General features: G+C 52.1%; 1 protein-coding gene across 1 annotated transcript in view; it reads left to right on the top strand.

The window, feature by feature from the left end:
* The window catches only part of MKRN2 (makorin ring finger protein 2), an 18,009-nt gene extending 675 nt beyond the window's left edge, over positions 1-17,334 (top strand). Inside the window, exons 2-8 of the mRNA XM_004692366.2 lie at positions 6,736-6,864; positions 7,810-7,991; positions 9,025-9,329; positions 10,351-10,565; positions 11,497-11,607; positions 15,980-16,124; positions 16,286-17,334. Coding sequence (XP_004692423.1) covers positions 6,736-6,864; positions 7,810-7,991; positions 9,025-9,329; positions 10,351-10,565; positions 11,497-11,607; positions 15,980-16,124; positions 16,286-16,423 — 1,225 coding nt within the window. The 3' untranslated portion in view covers positions 16,424-17,334. The remainder of the gene's footprint in view (positions 1-6,735; positions 6,865-7,809; positions 7,992-9,024; positions 9,330-10,350; positions 10,566-11,496; positions 11,608-15,979; positions 16,125-16,285) is intronic.
* The last annotated feature ends 54 nt before the right edge of the window (positions 17,335-17,388 follow it).

Here is a 17,388-nt window from a genome sequence, read left to right as displayed (position 1 = left end):
CGGGCGAGGGCCCCGGAGCCGGCGGCTCGGCTGGGCGTGGAGTTTGGGGTTGAGCGGGTTTGCGGACCAGGCCGCCGGCGGGAGTCGCGTTAGCGGTGAGAGGGCCTCGGAGAAGCCGCCGCAGACCCTGAGAGCGGCCTCGTTTCCCCAGGGCGGAAGGTGCGGGGGTCGCCTAAACGCGCGGAGGCGCCGCGGGAGTTACTCGCGGCAGGTGGCACTTACCGAGGCTCGTCAGGTGCGCCGCGCCTTTTCCAGGCCCTGCAATTCGCTGTCACCGGACTCCGCGATGGCGCTGCCTGGCGGGGTCTCCCGGGGCTCGGTTGCCGGCGCCTGCAACGCAAAGAGGTTAAGGAGAGCGCGGGATCAAAACATTCAAAACCGGGTGGCTCCTCGGAGTGCTGCTCTGAAAGAGAACCAGCTCTCCCCCTCCCCCAGGCCTTGGTTCTGGGTGCGGTTTCCCAGAGTGGCCCCTGGCGTCAGTGAGCACATAAGGAACGTACACATTATAATTGATTTAGTAGAAACTGTGCGGGAAACATTGCCCCCAAAATAAGAAAATGTTGTGGCGTTTGACTAGGTGCTAAGCAGTGTTTAAGTATCACCTGGGTGCTTCCCGTAACTGAGATTTAATTGCGTAAATCATTCTGTTAATCTCTATTAGCTGTTCAGCCAATTTATCCAGGGGCCAGGTGACCTGTAGTTGTCAGAAAATTTCACTTAGTGTCTGTAGAAAAGAAATGTACTGGGTTGCAGTATGTCTTTCATGAAGGGGGGCTTGTGTGTGTTGTTTGTGTGAAGTTTCCCCTGCTGGAGCAGTCACGGGGGGATTGTATTGCAAAATCTGGCTACTACCCCTCAGATGCATCACCAAAACAGGGCCCGGAATAGAGTGCTTCCTAACTGAATCCCAGCGGCATCTAGTATCTAATCCTACAAACGGGGAGAGCTTATGCTCAGAAAAGACTTCATCACACTATGGGCAAGAACTTAAATCCACCTCACCGGTGGCATTGCACAGGGAGATGTCCTGACCTGCGAGGCTCAGCTGTTTCCCAAACAGGCGTCATGCAGGATGCCGGGTGTAACTTGGTGTGCATTGGAATGGCAGCAGATGGGTCCTGTTTAAGTACTGGTGTTTGGGGGGGTGAGGGGGTGTTAGGGTTAAGAGCGGGGGTCATTGCTTACAATGTGCTGGGTACTCTGAGGCACTCCACCAGCTGTATGGGGTATCATACTGTTGTAGCCCACATCATTCCATGACACCAAGCTTCAGCACTGAAGTGACTGCCCAGGATCTCCAGCTTCCAGGTGGCAAAAGTGTGGCATCAGAATCTGCTCTTACAGACTCTGTGCTCCCCAATGAGTTTGGGAAGTGCTAAATTAGAGTTTGGTTACTGCACAGATGTCCAGACTTTCTGATTGCTCATAGGAAGGAAAACTCATGAAAACAAAGTAAAAGAAATTTACTTGCAAAAGGGGTGAAGGAGGCCGGCCTGGCAAGGACAACCTTGTAAATAAAACCGAGCACATTGAAGTGGCAAGGAGTGCGAGATTATCAAGAATACTGACTTGCAAGAGCGTGTTTGGGGTGGGAAAGTTTTTCTCACTTTATTATCTTGTTCACTGAATTTTTATCTCAGACATTGGTAACTTATGGGATGTTTACAGTATGATGGGTCAGACCTTAAGAGGGTGCATGGCTGCTTCTGGTTTTGCTTCAGGGTGCGAAGTGTTTCTTGTTTTGTTTTGTTTTCCTGATTGTGGAATGCGGTGGACACGCTTATTCTGAATAGCAGTAGGATAAAGTGTTAGTTTTGTTTCCATTCTGATGCACGTTGTCTCTCCCAGAGATGGAGATGAAATGCTAGGATTCCCAGAGCTCCGTGTGTCTGGTGGAGAATGGATGAACGGCAGCTCAGGGTTTTGTGCTCCATCTGCTGGCCTGATTCCTTGGGGGCTTACTCTCCCCAAAATACCCACCGGGAAGATTTGCTAACAACACTTCTAAACATCTCCCTTTGTCTTCAGGTTTTCAAAGTCTTGGTAGGGGCTTATAACCGCTCAGTGGCCTGTTTCTTTTCCTTCCTCCTCCTGTGAAAGAGATCCCTTTGTTTCAGAATCACTAGTGAAAGAGCCACGTTTCTTTTGATTGGTGGCGAGTCCTGAAACATGGGATCTTGTTGGTCAGTAAGTGATGGGAAGAGCTAGAACTGAGTTGGGCAGCGCTGCTCTGACCCCGCTTCCACCTGTTCCTCAGTTTTCTCACCTGTGAAATGGTGGCAGTGTCATGCAGGATCTGTTAAGACGTAAGCTAACAATAGCATGCCATCTAGAGCATTTATCAGGTGTCTGCAGGCACCCACACTTGGCGTCTCAGTTAAACCTATAGGGTGTCCCGAGCTGTCTGAAGTACAGTTATAATTAATTCAAGTGAGGAAACTGAGGCTTGGAGAACTACACTGCTCAAGGCCACGTAGAAACTCTCAGTCTTCACTTAACCACTAGTATTTATTTCATCCCCCCTTTAATTTATTTGTTAGTGGACTTTTAGTAGTGAGTTTAATGTAGAATATTCACATGTTGATTTTTTTAATGCTGCACACCTGAAATTTATATGCTTTAATTTCAATTGATTTAAAAAAAAGTCACTCTTAAGAATGCTCATTACCTCTACTCTTGGAAGTGATTTGCAGAGGTATTTTGCTGGAGGCAGGCACCATTGAAAAACTTGCAAGAACCCAGATTGAGTCTGTGTGACTCAGCCCTCAACTGAACAGCTAATGGTTCTGTGGCTAATAATGAACTTGATACCCTTCGCAGCACGTGATAGCTGTACTGTGAAAGTCTTTTGGTGTCATGCAGAATAACATTTCTTGAGTATCTCCCGGAAAGACTCTGAGTCTCCGGCTGTGCACTCCTCTCACACAGCCCCTCCACCTCCATCCCTGTGTCTCTGTCTTCTCTCTAGGAAGACATAAGGGTGGTTTGGCCCCCAGGAATGGTGAGCAGTTGGGAATCCATTACCAGACGACGATGAGAAGCTGAGTCAGGTTAACGCACATAGATGTGGAGATGGGGGGGGGGGGTGACAGAGATGCCCTAAAGGACAGCAAGATATGCTCAAGTTGACTTGGTCACTGTGGATTGGAAATGGCGACATATGCCACAAAAATAAGACTGGACTGGCTTTGCAGCCCTTAGGTAACACTTATTTCACAGCTGCCTTTCTTGAGGCAGTGATGGTGGTCTAGAGACTGTTCAGATCTTAGCTTGGTCACTTAGATGAAGCTGTAAGTGTCAGAACTAACTAGGAGCCCTGTTGGTGGTGAAGTGTTTTGCTTTGTTTTGTTTAATGGAAAAGATAATTAGTAAGTAAGTGCCTTTTAGAAGGCAGGTTTTCTGTGGGAGGTGGTGGTAGCGTTACAAAATGCTGCCGTGGAAGCACTGCCTGCACTGGTTGGTAAGCAGTATCTGGGCACACACATCTGGTGGGCGCACCCCACTTCTTTCAGGAAGTCTGCTCAGTCCTGCAAAAGAAACTACTGGTGAAGTGTCAGATCTCACTCATGGAACTGTATGGCAACTTTGAACCTGTTCTTTTTATATTTGAGTTTTCTAATTCTCATCTTTTTTTATTCAGATGTGGTTCTTGACACTCTTTTTTTGAACTTTTATTCCTTGCAAGATCAGAGATGACCACATTTGAGGACAATTGAAATAATGGTGCAGTCTGAAGTAGCATTTCTCAGAAAACTGTCCACCTTTTTAGAAGTGTCTTGTGTGTTTGTATTGAGTTCTCCACGACCCTTCCACAGGTTGACTAGAAGGACCCACAGAACTCAGCATACAGATGTGTCGAGGCTGAGACTTACATTGTTGATGTGAAGAGTCTCAGCTGGGCCAGGGCAGCTTCTGGAGGAGCCCAGTGCGGGCTTCTTGTCCCTCCCTCCCATAAAGGGTCCCACAGCACCCTTTCCCACAGCATGGTATGCCCAGGAAGCCCATTAGAAATTCAGTGTCCAGCCTGGTCACCTCTGACTGGCATGTACCAAAAAAAAGCAGATGTTCTACATAAACCACCTTATATATATATACAGATGGGCCCTTTGAGCCACTTTTTTTTTTTTAAGATTTATTTATTCATACAGGAACTGGGGTGCATACCAGACGTGTGGGGAGGTGAGAGGGTTCACCAGAGACTGTGGGGAGCAGAACAAGCAGATATGCTGAAGTAGGTGAGATAGGAGAGATATGCTGTGCCATGTGTGTCGCCTCCCTGGCTGGGGATCGAACTCAGGCTGCAGTGGCTGCTGATAGTGCTGCTAAAACACCACCAGGGAGGCCCAGGGAGCCGCTTCGGGGACATCTTATATTAAGGCGGGCAGCTGCTTAATCCCAGATGCTAGGCAAGCTGCAGCCTCGTAAACCATCTTTGTTAGGTCAGCAGGCTCAGATCCATGGTGTTAACTCCTTTCTGCACTTTTTTTAAAATATCATTTTGTGCCTTTTTGTGTCTCAGTTGTAATCCCCATGGACTTACCATTTCCAGTTCACCTGTGTGCCATCACCATAGTCCTGTGCACTCCCCCCCACCTTTGACCCCATTCTCCACTCCACCCCCATTAAATGTCTCTGGAATATAGTTCATTAATATTCCTCCCCCCACCCCCATTCTTAATGTTCCTGCTATGAGTGAAACCATCTGGTATTTTTCTTTTTCTGGCTTATTTCACTAAGTATGATAGCTTCTAGCTCCATCCATATGCTGTAAAGGGGCATGTGTTTATCTTTTTGATTGCTGAATAATGTTCCGTTGTGTATATGTACCGCGTCTTTTTAATCCAGTCATCATCTTTTGGGCATTTGGGTTGATTCCATGTTTTTCCTATTGTAAATAAAGCAGCAGATTGTCTTTTTGAACGAGTGTTTTTGTGTCTTTTGGGTAGATCCCTAGGAGTGGGATTGTGGTGTTATATGGAAGCTCCATGTTAGCAGTTTGAGGAACCTCCAAACAGTTTTCCTTAGTGGTTGTACTAATTTGCAGTCCCACCAGCAGTGCCCTTTCTGCACAATTTTAATCAATATTGTGAATAACACCATACCCATGATAAGGATTTTCTAAGTTCTTTTTAGGTTTCTGACAGAGAGTATGCTTAAGGTTCTGTTCTGTTCTAGACAAACTTGTGGCAGACAGTTGTATGGTCTCCAATACAGCAGCCCCAAGGGCTGTTGGCCGGTGGAAAGCCTATTGACCACCCAGAAAAGACCCTTTATAATTGCATCTCAGGACAGTAACTGCAGTCACACAATCCAGTTCTCAACATTTGTGGGCTCAGAAATTTGATTTTGTTTATATACTTAAAGGTGGCATCATGGCAGGGGGCTGGGGAGAAAATTCCCTGGGAGAAAGAAACTGTCAGGTGGCTGGCCAGGGCTTCCTCTGGTTTTGGAGCAGTGAACAGATGAAGAAAGTATGCTTGGTGAGCAAGGAGACAGAAGTTCTTCAGACTTGTGGCCTCCGGTTGAGGCAGCTCTCTGGCCCATCGTGTGGGTTGATGTGCTGCATGATTGGTCGCCTGAGTTTTCTAGTCCCCTTTCTCTGGAGGGGGCAGTCTGGCCTCTCAGAACTCCAGTTCTTGTGGAGCAGGGTGAGAAAGAAATCAGTTTTGTTGGGAAGAGTTCAGGGCTCTCTGGGAAGACCAGAGACGGGGATCCCCTCCCTGGCAGTAGATCTTCTTTAAGTCATTGCACTTCTCTGAGCCTCAGCTTTCCCATATGCATTTTCTGAAGTACACTGCCGAGTGGAACAGCTGGTGGTGGGGCAGGAGAGGCCTGCTACACCATGTGGGTCAGTCCCTGGTCAGGGATCGAACTCATGCTGCAGTGGCTGTGATAGCTTGGTAGTGTTGAGACATAGCCCATTGCGCCACCAGGGAGGCCCCTGAGTATTTGGGTTTTGTTGGTCTCCCTTCAAAGAGTGTTACAGCTCCTGTCAACTGGTAAATTATTTGTTATCAGCTTGGTCCTTTTAGATGTTTGTTTTTAAGCCTTATTAGGGTGGCTCTAAAAGCTCTTTACTTTAGAGCTTAAGTACCCTTAATATCAAGGAATGCCCTTCTGGGGTCACTCTTTGGTCACTCTTTGGTTTGCTCTTGGATGTTCAGCCCACTATCTTTAACTAGACAGAACTAAAATACCTCCAGGGGCAAAATTCAACATCTTAGTGTACATTTTTTTCACTTAGAGAGATATGTGTACATATATACCCATGTCTTTTCATGCTACACTAACTTTTTGATCCTCACCACAACCCCAGGAAGTAGTAGGTAGGGTAACTTTTACTTTATATAGTAAAGTGTATTAAAGTGAGTAAGGCCCCGGGGAGTTGGCTGTGTGCCTTGCTCAGCAGACAGCTGGATCCTGACCCAGTGGACCACAAACTTACCCCTTAACTCCGAAGGACAGAGGGTGGTTTCTGAGTGTTTTCTCAGTCGGAGGCTCATATTTTACGTGTGTAACACAAATCAAGAGGATATACCCTAAAGTAGAAAATCATGGTGTCATTTTTCTTCCCCCCAAAAAACTGCCTTTGAATTAAGTTGTGGTGCACCTGTTTCTGCGGTGGCTAGTAGAGCCTGATACTTCACATGCACACGATCCGTGTCTCTGCTGCGTTCAGGAATGTGGTGACTTGTGAAGTGTGTTTCTCAGAGTTCTGTGTCTGCTTGTCTCCAGGTATTTCATGCATGGTGTGTGTCGGGAAGGAAACCAATGCCTGTTCTCACATGACCTGGCAAACAGCAAGCCTTCCACCATCTGCAAATACTATCAGAAGGGCTATTGCGCCTATGGAACTCGTTGCAGGCAAGAACCCCACAACTCTTCCCCAGCTGTGAGACGGAGTGACACCATCAGGGGTTCTGACCCTTTATTTCAAGTGTGTGTTTTGATGAGGGGATAATTTTAAAACTTCAATTTCAGTACTCTAAAAAGTTCTCAAAATCACTCTTCAGGTCTTATTCTTACCGGACTGTAGTTATAAGATTGCACTCCACGGTATACATAAAATTTTATCTTTTCCCACCAGCATGTCAAGCTTTTTCTTCTGTTGCTACCTTGTCGGTGCTAACAATATTTTTTTGTTTTATAATGTCAGCATGTTATCACATTATTATCTGTCCCTCTGCTAGACAGACATGTGGCTTCCAGTATTTTTGCTGTGAGTACTCTGGTCAGCATTTTTGTACATGAGCTGATCCCCTCGGCAGGCCTTGCAGTTGCTAGACAAGAAAACACACCGACAACCTGTTCTTGTGCTTTTGGGATGAGGGGCTGCTCTGTGCTCCCCTAGGCTGCACAGCTCCCTCCTCCTCTTCCTCTGCTGCCTGGGGGTGGTGAAAGTAGCCCGCCCTGCCCTCCCCACTGCTCCTGAGTACCCTGCAGACACAGTCCGGGGAGGCTGGTGTCCGGCTGTCACAGTCGCCGTCGTCAGCCTTGGGGGAGCTGCTGTCCAGACTCCCGACTTGGATGCCAGAGGGTCTCCGCAGCCTCTGGAGCTTCCGGGCTGTCTGTGTGTCCCAGGGGAGAATGTCTGTTCTACAAGGTCACCAGATGTAGGCGATGGACGGCGGTACCCTTACTCGGAAGTGCCGCTTACTCACAGAGCAGCCTGTTACTGCCTGTTACTGCTTAATTGCTTAAACTGGGAAGAGGTTTGCTCGTTCTCCCCCGGCGCGAGCGGAGCAGGAGAGGGGGCTTTGCATGCCTGGCGGGCGCGACCGTAAGGCGTCTGCTGTGTGTTCTGTTTAGGTACGATCACACGAGGCCGTCTGCTGCGGCGGGCAGTGCTGTGGGCACGGTGCCCCACGCTGTGCCCTCCCCTGGCTTCCACAGTCCTCACCCTCCTTCTGACCTCACTGCAACTATTGTGAAAACAAATTTACACGAGCCTGGGAAACGCGAAAAGAGAACCCTGGTGCTTAGAGATCGAAGTGAGTGGACAGAACCCTTCTCTTCTCGCCTTTTTGTCTCGCTGACTTGCGGGTCTTCGTGCTCCTTTGTGGCCTCTTGTCAGGAGGCTCCTGTTGCTCCGTCCTGTCCAACTGGAGAGACAAGAGCTGTCCTGGGGCCGGCTTCATGGGGCCTTGGTGTCGGGCGCTCCGTTCTCATGCCCAGAGCTGGGCAGGGCCCCCTGTTTGGCCTGGCAATCTCCGGTGGCACTTGGTCAGCCTGTGACTACTCGCTGCCCGGGTTTGGGAAACCCCAAGCTACTCATTTTATTCAATATTTTCAAGATTTATTTTTATTTATGCATAGCAGAACTTTGGGCAGGGCAGAGGTGCGGGGGAGGGAATGATTCACCAGAGACAGAGTGGGGGCCAAAACAATACACTACTTTGGGGAGCCGCGGGCGAGGCAGGAGAGGTCAGCTGCGCCCTGTGGGTCATTCCCTGGGCAGAGATCGAACTCAGGCCACAGTGGCTGGCAGTAGCTTGATTGGGCTGAGACTTTAACCCCTGCGCCACCAGGGAGGTCCCCAGTTACTCGTTTTAAAGCTGCATATTTGGATGAAGAGCATGTTTCTCTGTCTGACTTTTCGATCAGTTCTTAGTCTTCGTCTGTATGCTGAAGCAGTGTTCGGTGTTTTCATTTGCACCCTTGAATGGCTTGCTGAAGTTAGTGTGTACCTCCCTGCTTGGGGAGAAGGAAGGAGACGCAGCACGGATGTTGACCTCTCCCTGGGTCATCTTAAACAGCAGCTTTCCTGTTTTGTGTAAATACAACACGATCTGCTTTGCTGTTTCCTTGTATTGCCACTTGGGCTTTTTGGTGTTAAAAATACCATCACTGTGAACATTTTATGCTGTTTCTTTTTATTTTTTCCTTTTGGCCTACTTTTCCCCCCTGTATGTTCTCAAGAGTGAAGTTCCCGTGGTCAGGATGGATTGTTTGGTTGGACACTGGCGCGGTGCTCGCCAGAGCCTGGGCGGGTTCTCACTTGTCTGGGTGCTGTGTGCACGGTAGATCTCTCTGGCCTGGCTGAGGAGAAGACATGTCCGAGCGCAGTGAGCAACCCTGGAGGCTGCAGCAACCCCCAGAGCAGCCCAGAGGGGAGGCCGCACTCCTACCTGGACGCCATCAGGAGCGGCCTGGACGACGTGGAAGCCGGCAGCTCGTGCGGCGGCCAGCAGCAGCTGTGCCCCTACGCGGCGGCTGGGGAGTGCCGGTTCGGGGAGGCCTGCGTCTACCTGCACGGCGACGTGTGTGAGATCTGTAGGCTACAGGTCCTGCACCCCTTCGACCCCGAGCAAAGGAAGGCACATGAGAAGGTAAAGTTGCACGACTTTGCTTAATCTTGTTCTAAGAAGTGCGAAGCGCAGCGAGCAAGGCAGCTGCTGTTTCTGCCGTAGCGCCTGCGTGGCGCGCTGGCCCGTTCATACCTTATTGTCAGGTCATTTCTCCTGATGGCATCTCGGGAGTTTTAGTTTATTTAGGATAAAGAAGAGGCATGGAAACATAAAACAGCGCAGAGTTCAGACAACAGATGCGGCTCAGCAGCGTGGGGAGGGGTGCTTTTGTCTCATGCGTCCTCCCACCTTAGGCCTGTGTGCGGTGATCTCTGAAGGCCAGAATCTGAGGAACCCAAATCAGAGAATCTGAGGAGTGGGTGTTCGAAGGAACCCTCCAGGTCGTTCGGTCCCGAGTGTGGGTGGAGGCCCAGCCTCACGCTGGACACTGCTTGGCTCAGGACTGCGCTGATGGGGAGGGCTGGGAGGCTGGGCAGCATCGTGCTCTGTCCTGACGGCTGTGGGAAAGAGGTGTTCGGTGAGCGCAGAGTCAGAGCATCCCGTGCCCAGGCCTGGGTGGGCTTTATCTTTGGTGTGCTGCTTTGTCTCACACCCGGTTTCCACTGTGCGCCCCAGGCTCAGGGGCCTGGTAGGCAGCTGCGTGTGGGTGCTGCTCGGAGCCTGCTCCCTTGGTGAGTGAATCCATCAAATAACTCGTTTCTCCCCTCTGACTCTGGCCTGACGTTTCAGGTTAATGCTGCTCAGCATTTGCGGTGCTGAGCGGGGACAGGGCAGTGCCCAGCGGCGCCAGGAGACCAGGGTCTCAGCTCTGAATTGGAGGTGACTGTCGTGCTAAGAAAACAAGGGTGTGGACGTGGTGGTTGAGGTTCTGTTTATGACTGAAGAACTTTGTGTGTGAATCCAGGGACGGCTGGCCCAGCCCAGAGAGCCATCGTTCATGCTGCTCCTGGTAGGGCTGTGGCCGTGCCGGGCCGCCGGTCCTGGGCCTCCCCGCTGCCAAGCAGCCCAGAGCCTAAGAGAGTGTCCTGCTCCCTCTACTCAGATGTGCATGTCAACATTTGAACACGAGATGGAAAAGGCCTTCGCCTTCCAGGCCAGTCAGGACAAAGTGTGCAGCATCTGCATGGAAGTGATCCTTGAGAAGGCGTCTGCTTCCGAGCGGAGATTCGGGATTCTCTCCAACTGCAACCACACGTACTGCTTGTCCTGCATCCGCCAGTGGCGCTGTGCCAAGCAGTTTGAGAACCCGATCATTAAGTGAGTGCAGCGCGGGTCTGCGCTGGGGGCTGCGTGGTAGGGCTGACTTCTGGGGCCTTCTCCACCCCTGCAGCAGAAGCCTCCCTGGTCTGCCAGAGGCGTTTTAGTGCAAAGATAGCCGATGAGTCTTGACCCCCTGCTGCGTGAGCACATCACATAGCATTCAGGGTCTTGGGGACACACTGAGCAGGGATGATCTGAGAGAGGTGCTGAGGGTGGCGTGAGGGGCCCCAGCACCAACAGTGACAGGCACTGCCCGAAAGCTGTTGGTTGGCCCTTTTTAAGTTTTTTTCCCTGTCTGTAAAATGAGTTAAGAGGCCTGAAGGAATAATCCATGTACCACATCTCATGGGCTGGCCGACACAGTTCATTCCCCATGTTGCTGAGATTGGGTGGCGCACAGGCAGCTTGGGAGTCTTAAATTCTGTGGTGGGGCGGGGAGAGCTGAATCACACTGAGAAGTGGCTGTGTGCTGCTAGAGACGTCACACCACTCCCGTACTCAGCGATGTGAGAATCCCTCACAAGAAGGAAGCAGGTGTGGGGAGGTCCGGTAACTTAATACGTGCAGCACACATCTGTGGTGCAAGAGCCTCCTTTCTGATAGAAGCGTGAATATCCGGTGGCCCGAGCTTATTCAGTCGTGGGCCATGCTACGGTCTAACGTCAGAACATTGTCATCTCTGCAGAAAGGAATTTTCTCTGCAGTCTGCATAGTGGCCATTTTGGGGAAGCGCCCACTCAAAGTCTTGGCTGGTTTGAAAATTGGGTTGCCTTTTTGTTCTTGAGACCATTGTTAAGTTCTTAGCTGGTTGATTCACCTTGTAGGATTTGGGGTTTGTCAACCCCTGGAGTGGCTGTACATTTGCCAAGGTTTAGAATCCTGAGCACACAGGTTTGTGACTTAATGTCTCCTTACTAACTTACTGCAGGTCTTGTCCAGAATGCCGTGTGATATCTGAGTTTGTCATTCCAAGTGTGTATTGGGTAGAAGACCAGAATAAAAAGAATGAGTTGATTGAAGCTTTCAAACAAGGCATGGGGTAAGTGCTTTGATTTCAAGTGTATTCCCGGTGTCTGCCGCCTCACCTCTGTCACCGCCACTGCAGGGTCTCCCCTCCCTCCCAGGAATTGGGGCCCTGGGGGCCTGAGTCACTCAGTCTCTTCCTGTTCTCAGGCTTTGGGGATGAGGCACTCCTGGCTGGGCTTTGGGGATGCAGAGATGAGCAAGGCCTTTATCCTTCCATGGTGAGGTGGACTTGTTTAATTTCTAAACTGAGAAATAGCTCCTGGAAATCCTGTTTCTGGTATTAAGGTCGACTTGTGATTATTCACTTCATCAACAAAGGTCAATGGAAGAGCAATCTGATAGATCCTTACTCGTTGCTGGGATACACACTAAACACATCCGACAAATCACAGCCCTCATGGAGCTGATATAGTAGTGGAAGAAGTTAATCAGAATAAAAAGAGATAAATAAGGAAAATACTTGTTAGATTGTCATCAGAGATAAAGTGGAAAATAAGCCTGGGAATGCAATCGAGAAATTAAAGGGGGGTGAGGAGTCGCAGTTTTAGTATTGGAGACCAGAGAATGCTCCTATGAAGTGACATTTGAGCCAGGACCTGAAGGAGGTGAGCCAGCCATGTCCATGTGAGAGGGAGAACATTCTAGATGGAAGGAATGTTACTGCAAGTCTGAGGCCAAAGCGAGTCTGCCTTGTTCAGGGTATAGCAGCTCGGAGGGAGCAGTGTGGAGGAGGCGGGGAGGGGCCAGCTCTGTGGTCACGGGGCAGAGTCCACTGCTTGCTTCGGATGGGATGGGGTGAGCTGGGTCTTGAGGGCCGTGACTGGATCTGATCAGAGAGGGTCGCCGGCCGACCCGTGGGGATTACGAACTTGAGATGGCTTGACCTGAAAATTTATTTTGCAGTGGTTTGGAAGTTTAGCTCATGCAGTAGAAACTGCTCTTGTCGGTCTCTCCCAGGCTGGGACATACGGGCTCGCCAAGTGGGCAGTGGCAGTTGGTGTTGCACAGCTCGGGGGGCGAGAGGGGTCGCCGCACTGCGGTGCTTTGCAGTGCCCCACACGCTCATCAGTGCTGCGTTGCAGAGGAGTGATTGTGTCGGTGACGGACCCCCGCGCAGGCCAGTGGGGCTGCTCTGGGAAGCCAGGCCAAGCTCTGGCTCTAGTCCGTTTGTAGTTCACAGTGGGTTCATCGAGACGTGACCCCGTCTAAGTGGAGAAAGGGCGAGGTGTTGGGGGGGGGCAGACGTGGAATAGGGCTGCCGCCAGGCCGTTGCATAACCCAGGTGAGTTGACTCGAGGCAGGACTGGACTGGATGGGTGAGCCGGCAGGGGTCCGCGGGCCACCCGCACAGGGCCTGAGGGGGCGCATTTCTCTCGCATGTTCCCACTTTCCAGCTCTGCTGTGCGTCTCCCTCCCTTGGCTGCATCCCTCTTTCATTTCCACTTTCATCAGGTGTCCAGGGGCTCATCACCAGGAAACGGCAGGGGCAGAGCTGTGTGTTTTGTGGTGTCTGTTGGCTGGACAGCGCTGCCCAGTGACCCCACTAGTTACCATGAAAGTGATGTGACTGGCCGCCAGCTGTGCCACCTTCGCTAGCCAGGAGTGACCAGGCCTGGGCGCGACTAGCAGTATACCCCGTGTTGGGTGCTCGGTGTGCTGCAGGGATTCGAAGTTGGACTGTGCTTTTGCAGGCCGTGTGTCCCTCAGCCATGCGGAGTTAGCTTCCTGGGGCCCTGTAACAAGGGACCACAAACTGGCTGGCATAAGCCACAGGCCTGTATCTCCCGTGATGCTGGAGCCTGGAAGAGGGGGCGGGGGCTTCCTCCTGGATGCCTGAGAGAACCTGTCCCATCTCCTGGCCTCCAGTGATGGCCGACAAGTCTCAGCTTCCCGTGGCGGGGGGGCAGCAGAGCCCCCCCCTCTGCCTTCATCTCCCTGCACTTTCTCCCCTCTTTTTCTAAGTACCGGTGTCACTGGACTTAGGATCTCCCCATTAATCCGGAGTGAGCGGTCATCTCGAGATCCTTCATTACCTCTGCAAGTAGCGTCGCTCTTGCAGGTAGAGGGCTTCGAGTTTGGACGCAGCTTTTTGGAAGCCAGTTGCACCCACTGTATGTGCTGGCCTGTCCTTTCGTACTGCTGAAAGGAATCACCGGCTAGTTTTGAGCAACAAAAGTTCCTTTTTCCCTAACTCTGGAAGTAAGTCCTGGCTCACAGCAGGCATCTCCTTGCTGCACCTGCTGGAAGGAGCCAGGGCACCCTGGCGTCCAGAGAACACGCACCACCTTCAGTGAGGTCTCCCCGGCTGCTGACACGGGCACACGGCAGGTGGGGTTGGACCTGTGCATCCTCGGGGGAGAGAGATGTTCGGGCCGTTGCACGTGGTGCTGGGACCGAGCAGGGCTGTTCACTGCAGCTTCCCCACGCTTCAGGATGCCCCCGCGTGTATAAGAGGGCTCTACCGGCCTCCAGCCACTCCTTGTGATTCAGAGGCAGCGGAAGTGCTTGTGTTGGCGTGTCCTGCGTCTTTGCCTGTGAGCGCTTCATAGTGCTGCGGCTTAATCTATTGTGCCGCCACCCCCCCCCCATTTTTTTTTTCATTTCTGAAGGATATTTGCATTGACCGTACTGCTTCCTTTTAAAATGATTGCTGGTGGTGTGTGCTTCCCCTACCTTGACTCCCCAGAATTTTGCAAGTGTTGCTCCTCTGTGAGGAGTCTGATTACGAACACTGTAACATGCTTTGCTGGAGTTGTCGTCGTCGTGTCCCCCACCCCGGTCAGCAGCAGTTGGCTTCTTTCCTCACATAAACTTCTTGGCTGTCTCTGAATCTGTCTGTCGCCAGAGCCAGACATTTTGGCCATTGCTTCGTGAAATACTTTTCTTCTCCTTCTAATGTGTTTCCTTGGGACTCTGTGGTTGGCTTTTAGAATGGCCCCACGGGTCTCAGGCTCTTTCCCCCCGTCATTTTTCTCCCTGGTCACCTTTTTGGTGAACTGAAAGTGGAGCTGTGGGTCACCTTTTGAAAAGGTTCCCTTAAATGGCCTCGCAACTCCAGATTTGATAGTTTTCCCGTTTTACCTGCGGCTGTGTGGCCGCTAGGCAGAGGGGCCCATCCCGCGGGACGGCGTCTCCTGGCGTGGCTGTCAGGTGCCCCTGGCTTTGCTTTCTGAGCTGAGCGCCAGTGGAGGGGCCAGAAAGGAAGAGGACTGTGGGAAATGGCAAAAGGACAAGGTGAGGTCCAGACCTCGTGACACATTTTACGAGCGGCCTAAGCCAGGTGCCACAGCTTTGGCAGCAGGGAAGGCGCTCAGGTCCACACGGGTCCCTGCGCCACCAAAGCCTGAGGGCCTAGACTGGAGTGCAGTGGTGGACATGATGCAGGTTGGACCGGTCTTGTGTCAGGCAGCAGAGGGAGAGGCACCCACAGGACGGCAGCCGGAAGGGCGGCTCCTCGGGGTGGCACCGAGGTAGAAGGTTGGGAGGGCGCCCCCGGCAGGTTCAGCTGTGCCAGCTGAGAACCCAGGGGGCTGCATGGACGTGGAGCTTTTGTGCTGGTGTCTGGCTTGGGAGGAGAAGGAACAGTTGTTCATGGCGGGGACTGGAGAAACCAGTGGAGGCGTTCAGATCCCCGAGCCCTCGCCACGCAGGCCGGCGTGCAAGGTCCGCTTGGCGCCACCCCTAACTGCTGCGCCGAGTCACACCCGGGCAGGGGCCAGGTTGCGCCTCCCACTGCTTCTCTTCTGAGGTGGCTATAAAACCTTTGCCACCGGTGTCTGCTGTCCCCTGGCAGGTCGGACTCCAGGAGTCCCCCCCACACACACACACACGCCTCCATCACCGCCACCTGCAGGTTCCCTGGCCCCTACAGTTTGTCCTTCCTGGGTTCCCCTGGGGGCCCTTGCCTTCTCTGCCTCTTCCCCTTCGGCATGGGGTCATTTTTCAGCCAAGTTATATTTGAGCAAAAAGGTGCATTTCCTCAGGGGCAAAGGCCCTTACCAGGAGCCTGGAAGGCATTCGAAGGGAAGTCTGTAAAAGTTACCAGAAGCGTGGGGGTGGAAAGAACCTGTCCCGAGGTGTCTGTCGCACAGAATGTGGGGACCAAGGACAGCTGGGATGAGACCTGTGACATTAGGTTCCCCATGACTCCCAAGGGAGGAAGTCTGTGCTCCAGGCTGTCAGGGAGACTTTCCTTGACTGAAGCTTTTTGGGCTTCTGAATGTGAGCAGGACGCCTGGGACTATAACCCGCTTGGAGATCAGCGTCCCGGCCTCTGTGAGCCTTAGTTCCCCACTTACACTGAGGCTGAGCCCCTGGGCCATCCCAGACAGCGACGGAAGGCACTTCATCTGGACCCCATATTCTCCCGTCATCATTTTTTCCAGAAAAAAAGCTTGTAAATACTTTGAACAAGGCAAGGGGACCTGCCCGTTCGGAAGCAAATGCCTATACCGCCACGCTTACCCCGACGGGAGGCTAGCGGAGCCCGAGAAGCCTCGAAAGCAGCTGGGTTCTGAAGGCACCGTGAGGGTAAGGACTTGGCCAGTTCTAGTCAGGGGTGCAGAGCAGTGGCATTTCTGGGACCGTCCCAGGCTCTCTCAGCATTGTAAGCAGGGGGTGGGTGGGCAGGAGGGCGGTGACACTCCCAGCCCTCGCCTCGCCTCGCCAGTCACCGTCCGGCTTTCTTGCAGTTCTTCAACTCCGTGCGGCTCTGGGACTTCATCGAGAACCGGGAAAGCCAGCATGTGCGCAGCACTGAAGACGTGGACATGACGGAGCTCGGGGACCTCTTCATGCACCTGTCTGGAGTGGAGTCCTCAGAACCCTGAGGGAGCCTGCGTCCCAGCCGAGCCGTTCCAAGCCAGGGCGTGCGTCCCTGCCACAGCCCAGGTGGCGCCGTGCTTGTTAACCCGGTCTAGTCACCTCTCCGTGGGAAGTGCAGGGTATAAATCCACCTGGCCGTGTGCAGGTCTCTCCCTTCTTAGTTGGTATCTAAGTTGCACCTCAAGCTCCTCGGGCATCAGCCAGACTTTGCTTTTAAAACCAGCCTGGCTCCCGTCCTCCCTAGACACCATCCACTGTCAGCTGCCCCAGGGCTGCAGCAGCTCATTTTTTTTAGTTTAGGCCTCTTAAGCGCAGTAGCGGGACCCTTTATAGCAAGTACTAGTCGGCGCGCACATGAAGCAGGGTGGAGCGTGCAGTGTCCAGGACCACGTGTCCATCAGGGACAGGCCGTGGCTCTCGGAGTAGGGAGCTTGAGTGACAGCGCAGGCCACTTTCTGGCCGAGGGCACCCAGCCTGCCCAGACTCACCTAACAAGGGCTTCCTGCTCGCCCTCTGTTCTCTTCTGCAAAGCCTGGCTTTGGTGTGAAACTTTGCATAAATCTAGGGGCACTGAGAGTTTCCGGCTCTAACCCAACGGCGGCCCTAAAGAGACCTGTGGCCACCTCTGTTGCCACTGTGACTTCAGCTGGAAAGAACAGGGCTGCGTGGTCAGCACGTGTGCTCCTGGCCTGAATGTTCTATTTTTGTAAGCAGCTGTAGATACCAAATACTTTATAAAATGCATTACTTCAAAGTGGGTGGAAAAGTCTCCCCTGACCCGAGGTTAACGCGCTCTGTAGTTTTATAGTCAGTCACATCTACTCCCAGCTGTGGCATTTGCTCCAGCAGGGATAAGCCAACGGAGGATTCAGGCTGTGAGGTCAGCTTTGGAGAAACAGCCACTAAACCTACATTTAATTTATTTTATTAAAATAATGTACTTGAGAAACCATTGGATAACTGTATTTTG

Source organism: Condylura cristata, unplaced genomic scaffold, assembly GCF_000260355.1.
Source record: "Condylura cristata isolate star-nosed mole 26May11 unplaced genomic scaffold, ConCri1.0 scaffold00033, whole genome shotgun sequence".
Lineage (NCBI taxonomy): Eukaryota > Metazoa > Chordata > Mammalia > Eulipotyphla > Talpidae > Condylura > Condylura cristata.
The sequence above is the reverse complement of the archived record's forward strand: the minus strand, read 5'-3'. Positions and strand labels throughout refer to the sequence as shown.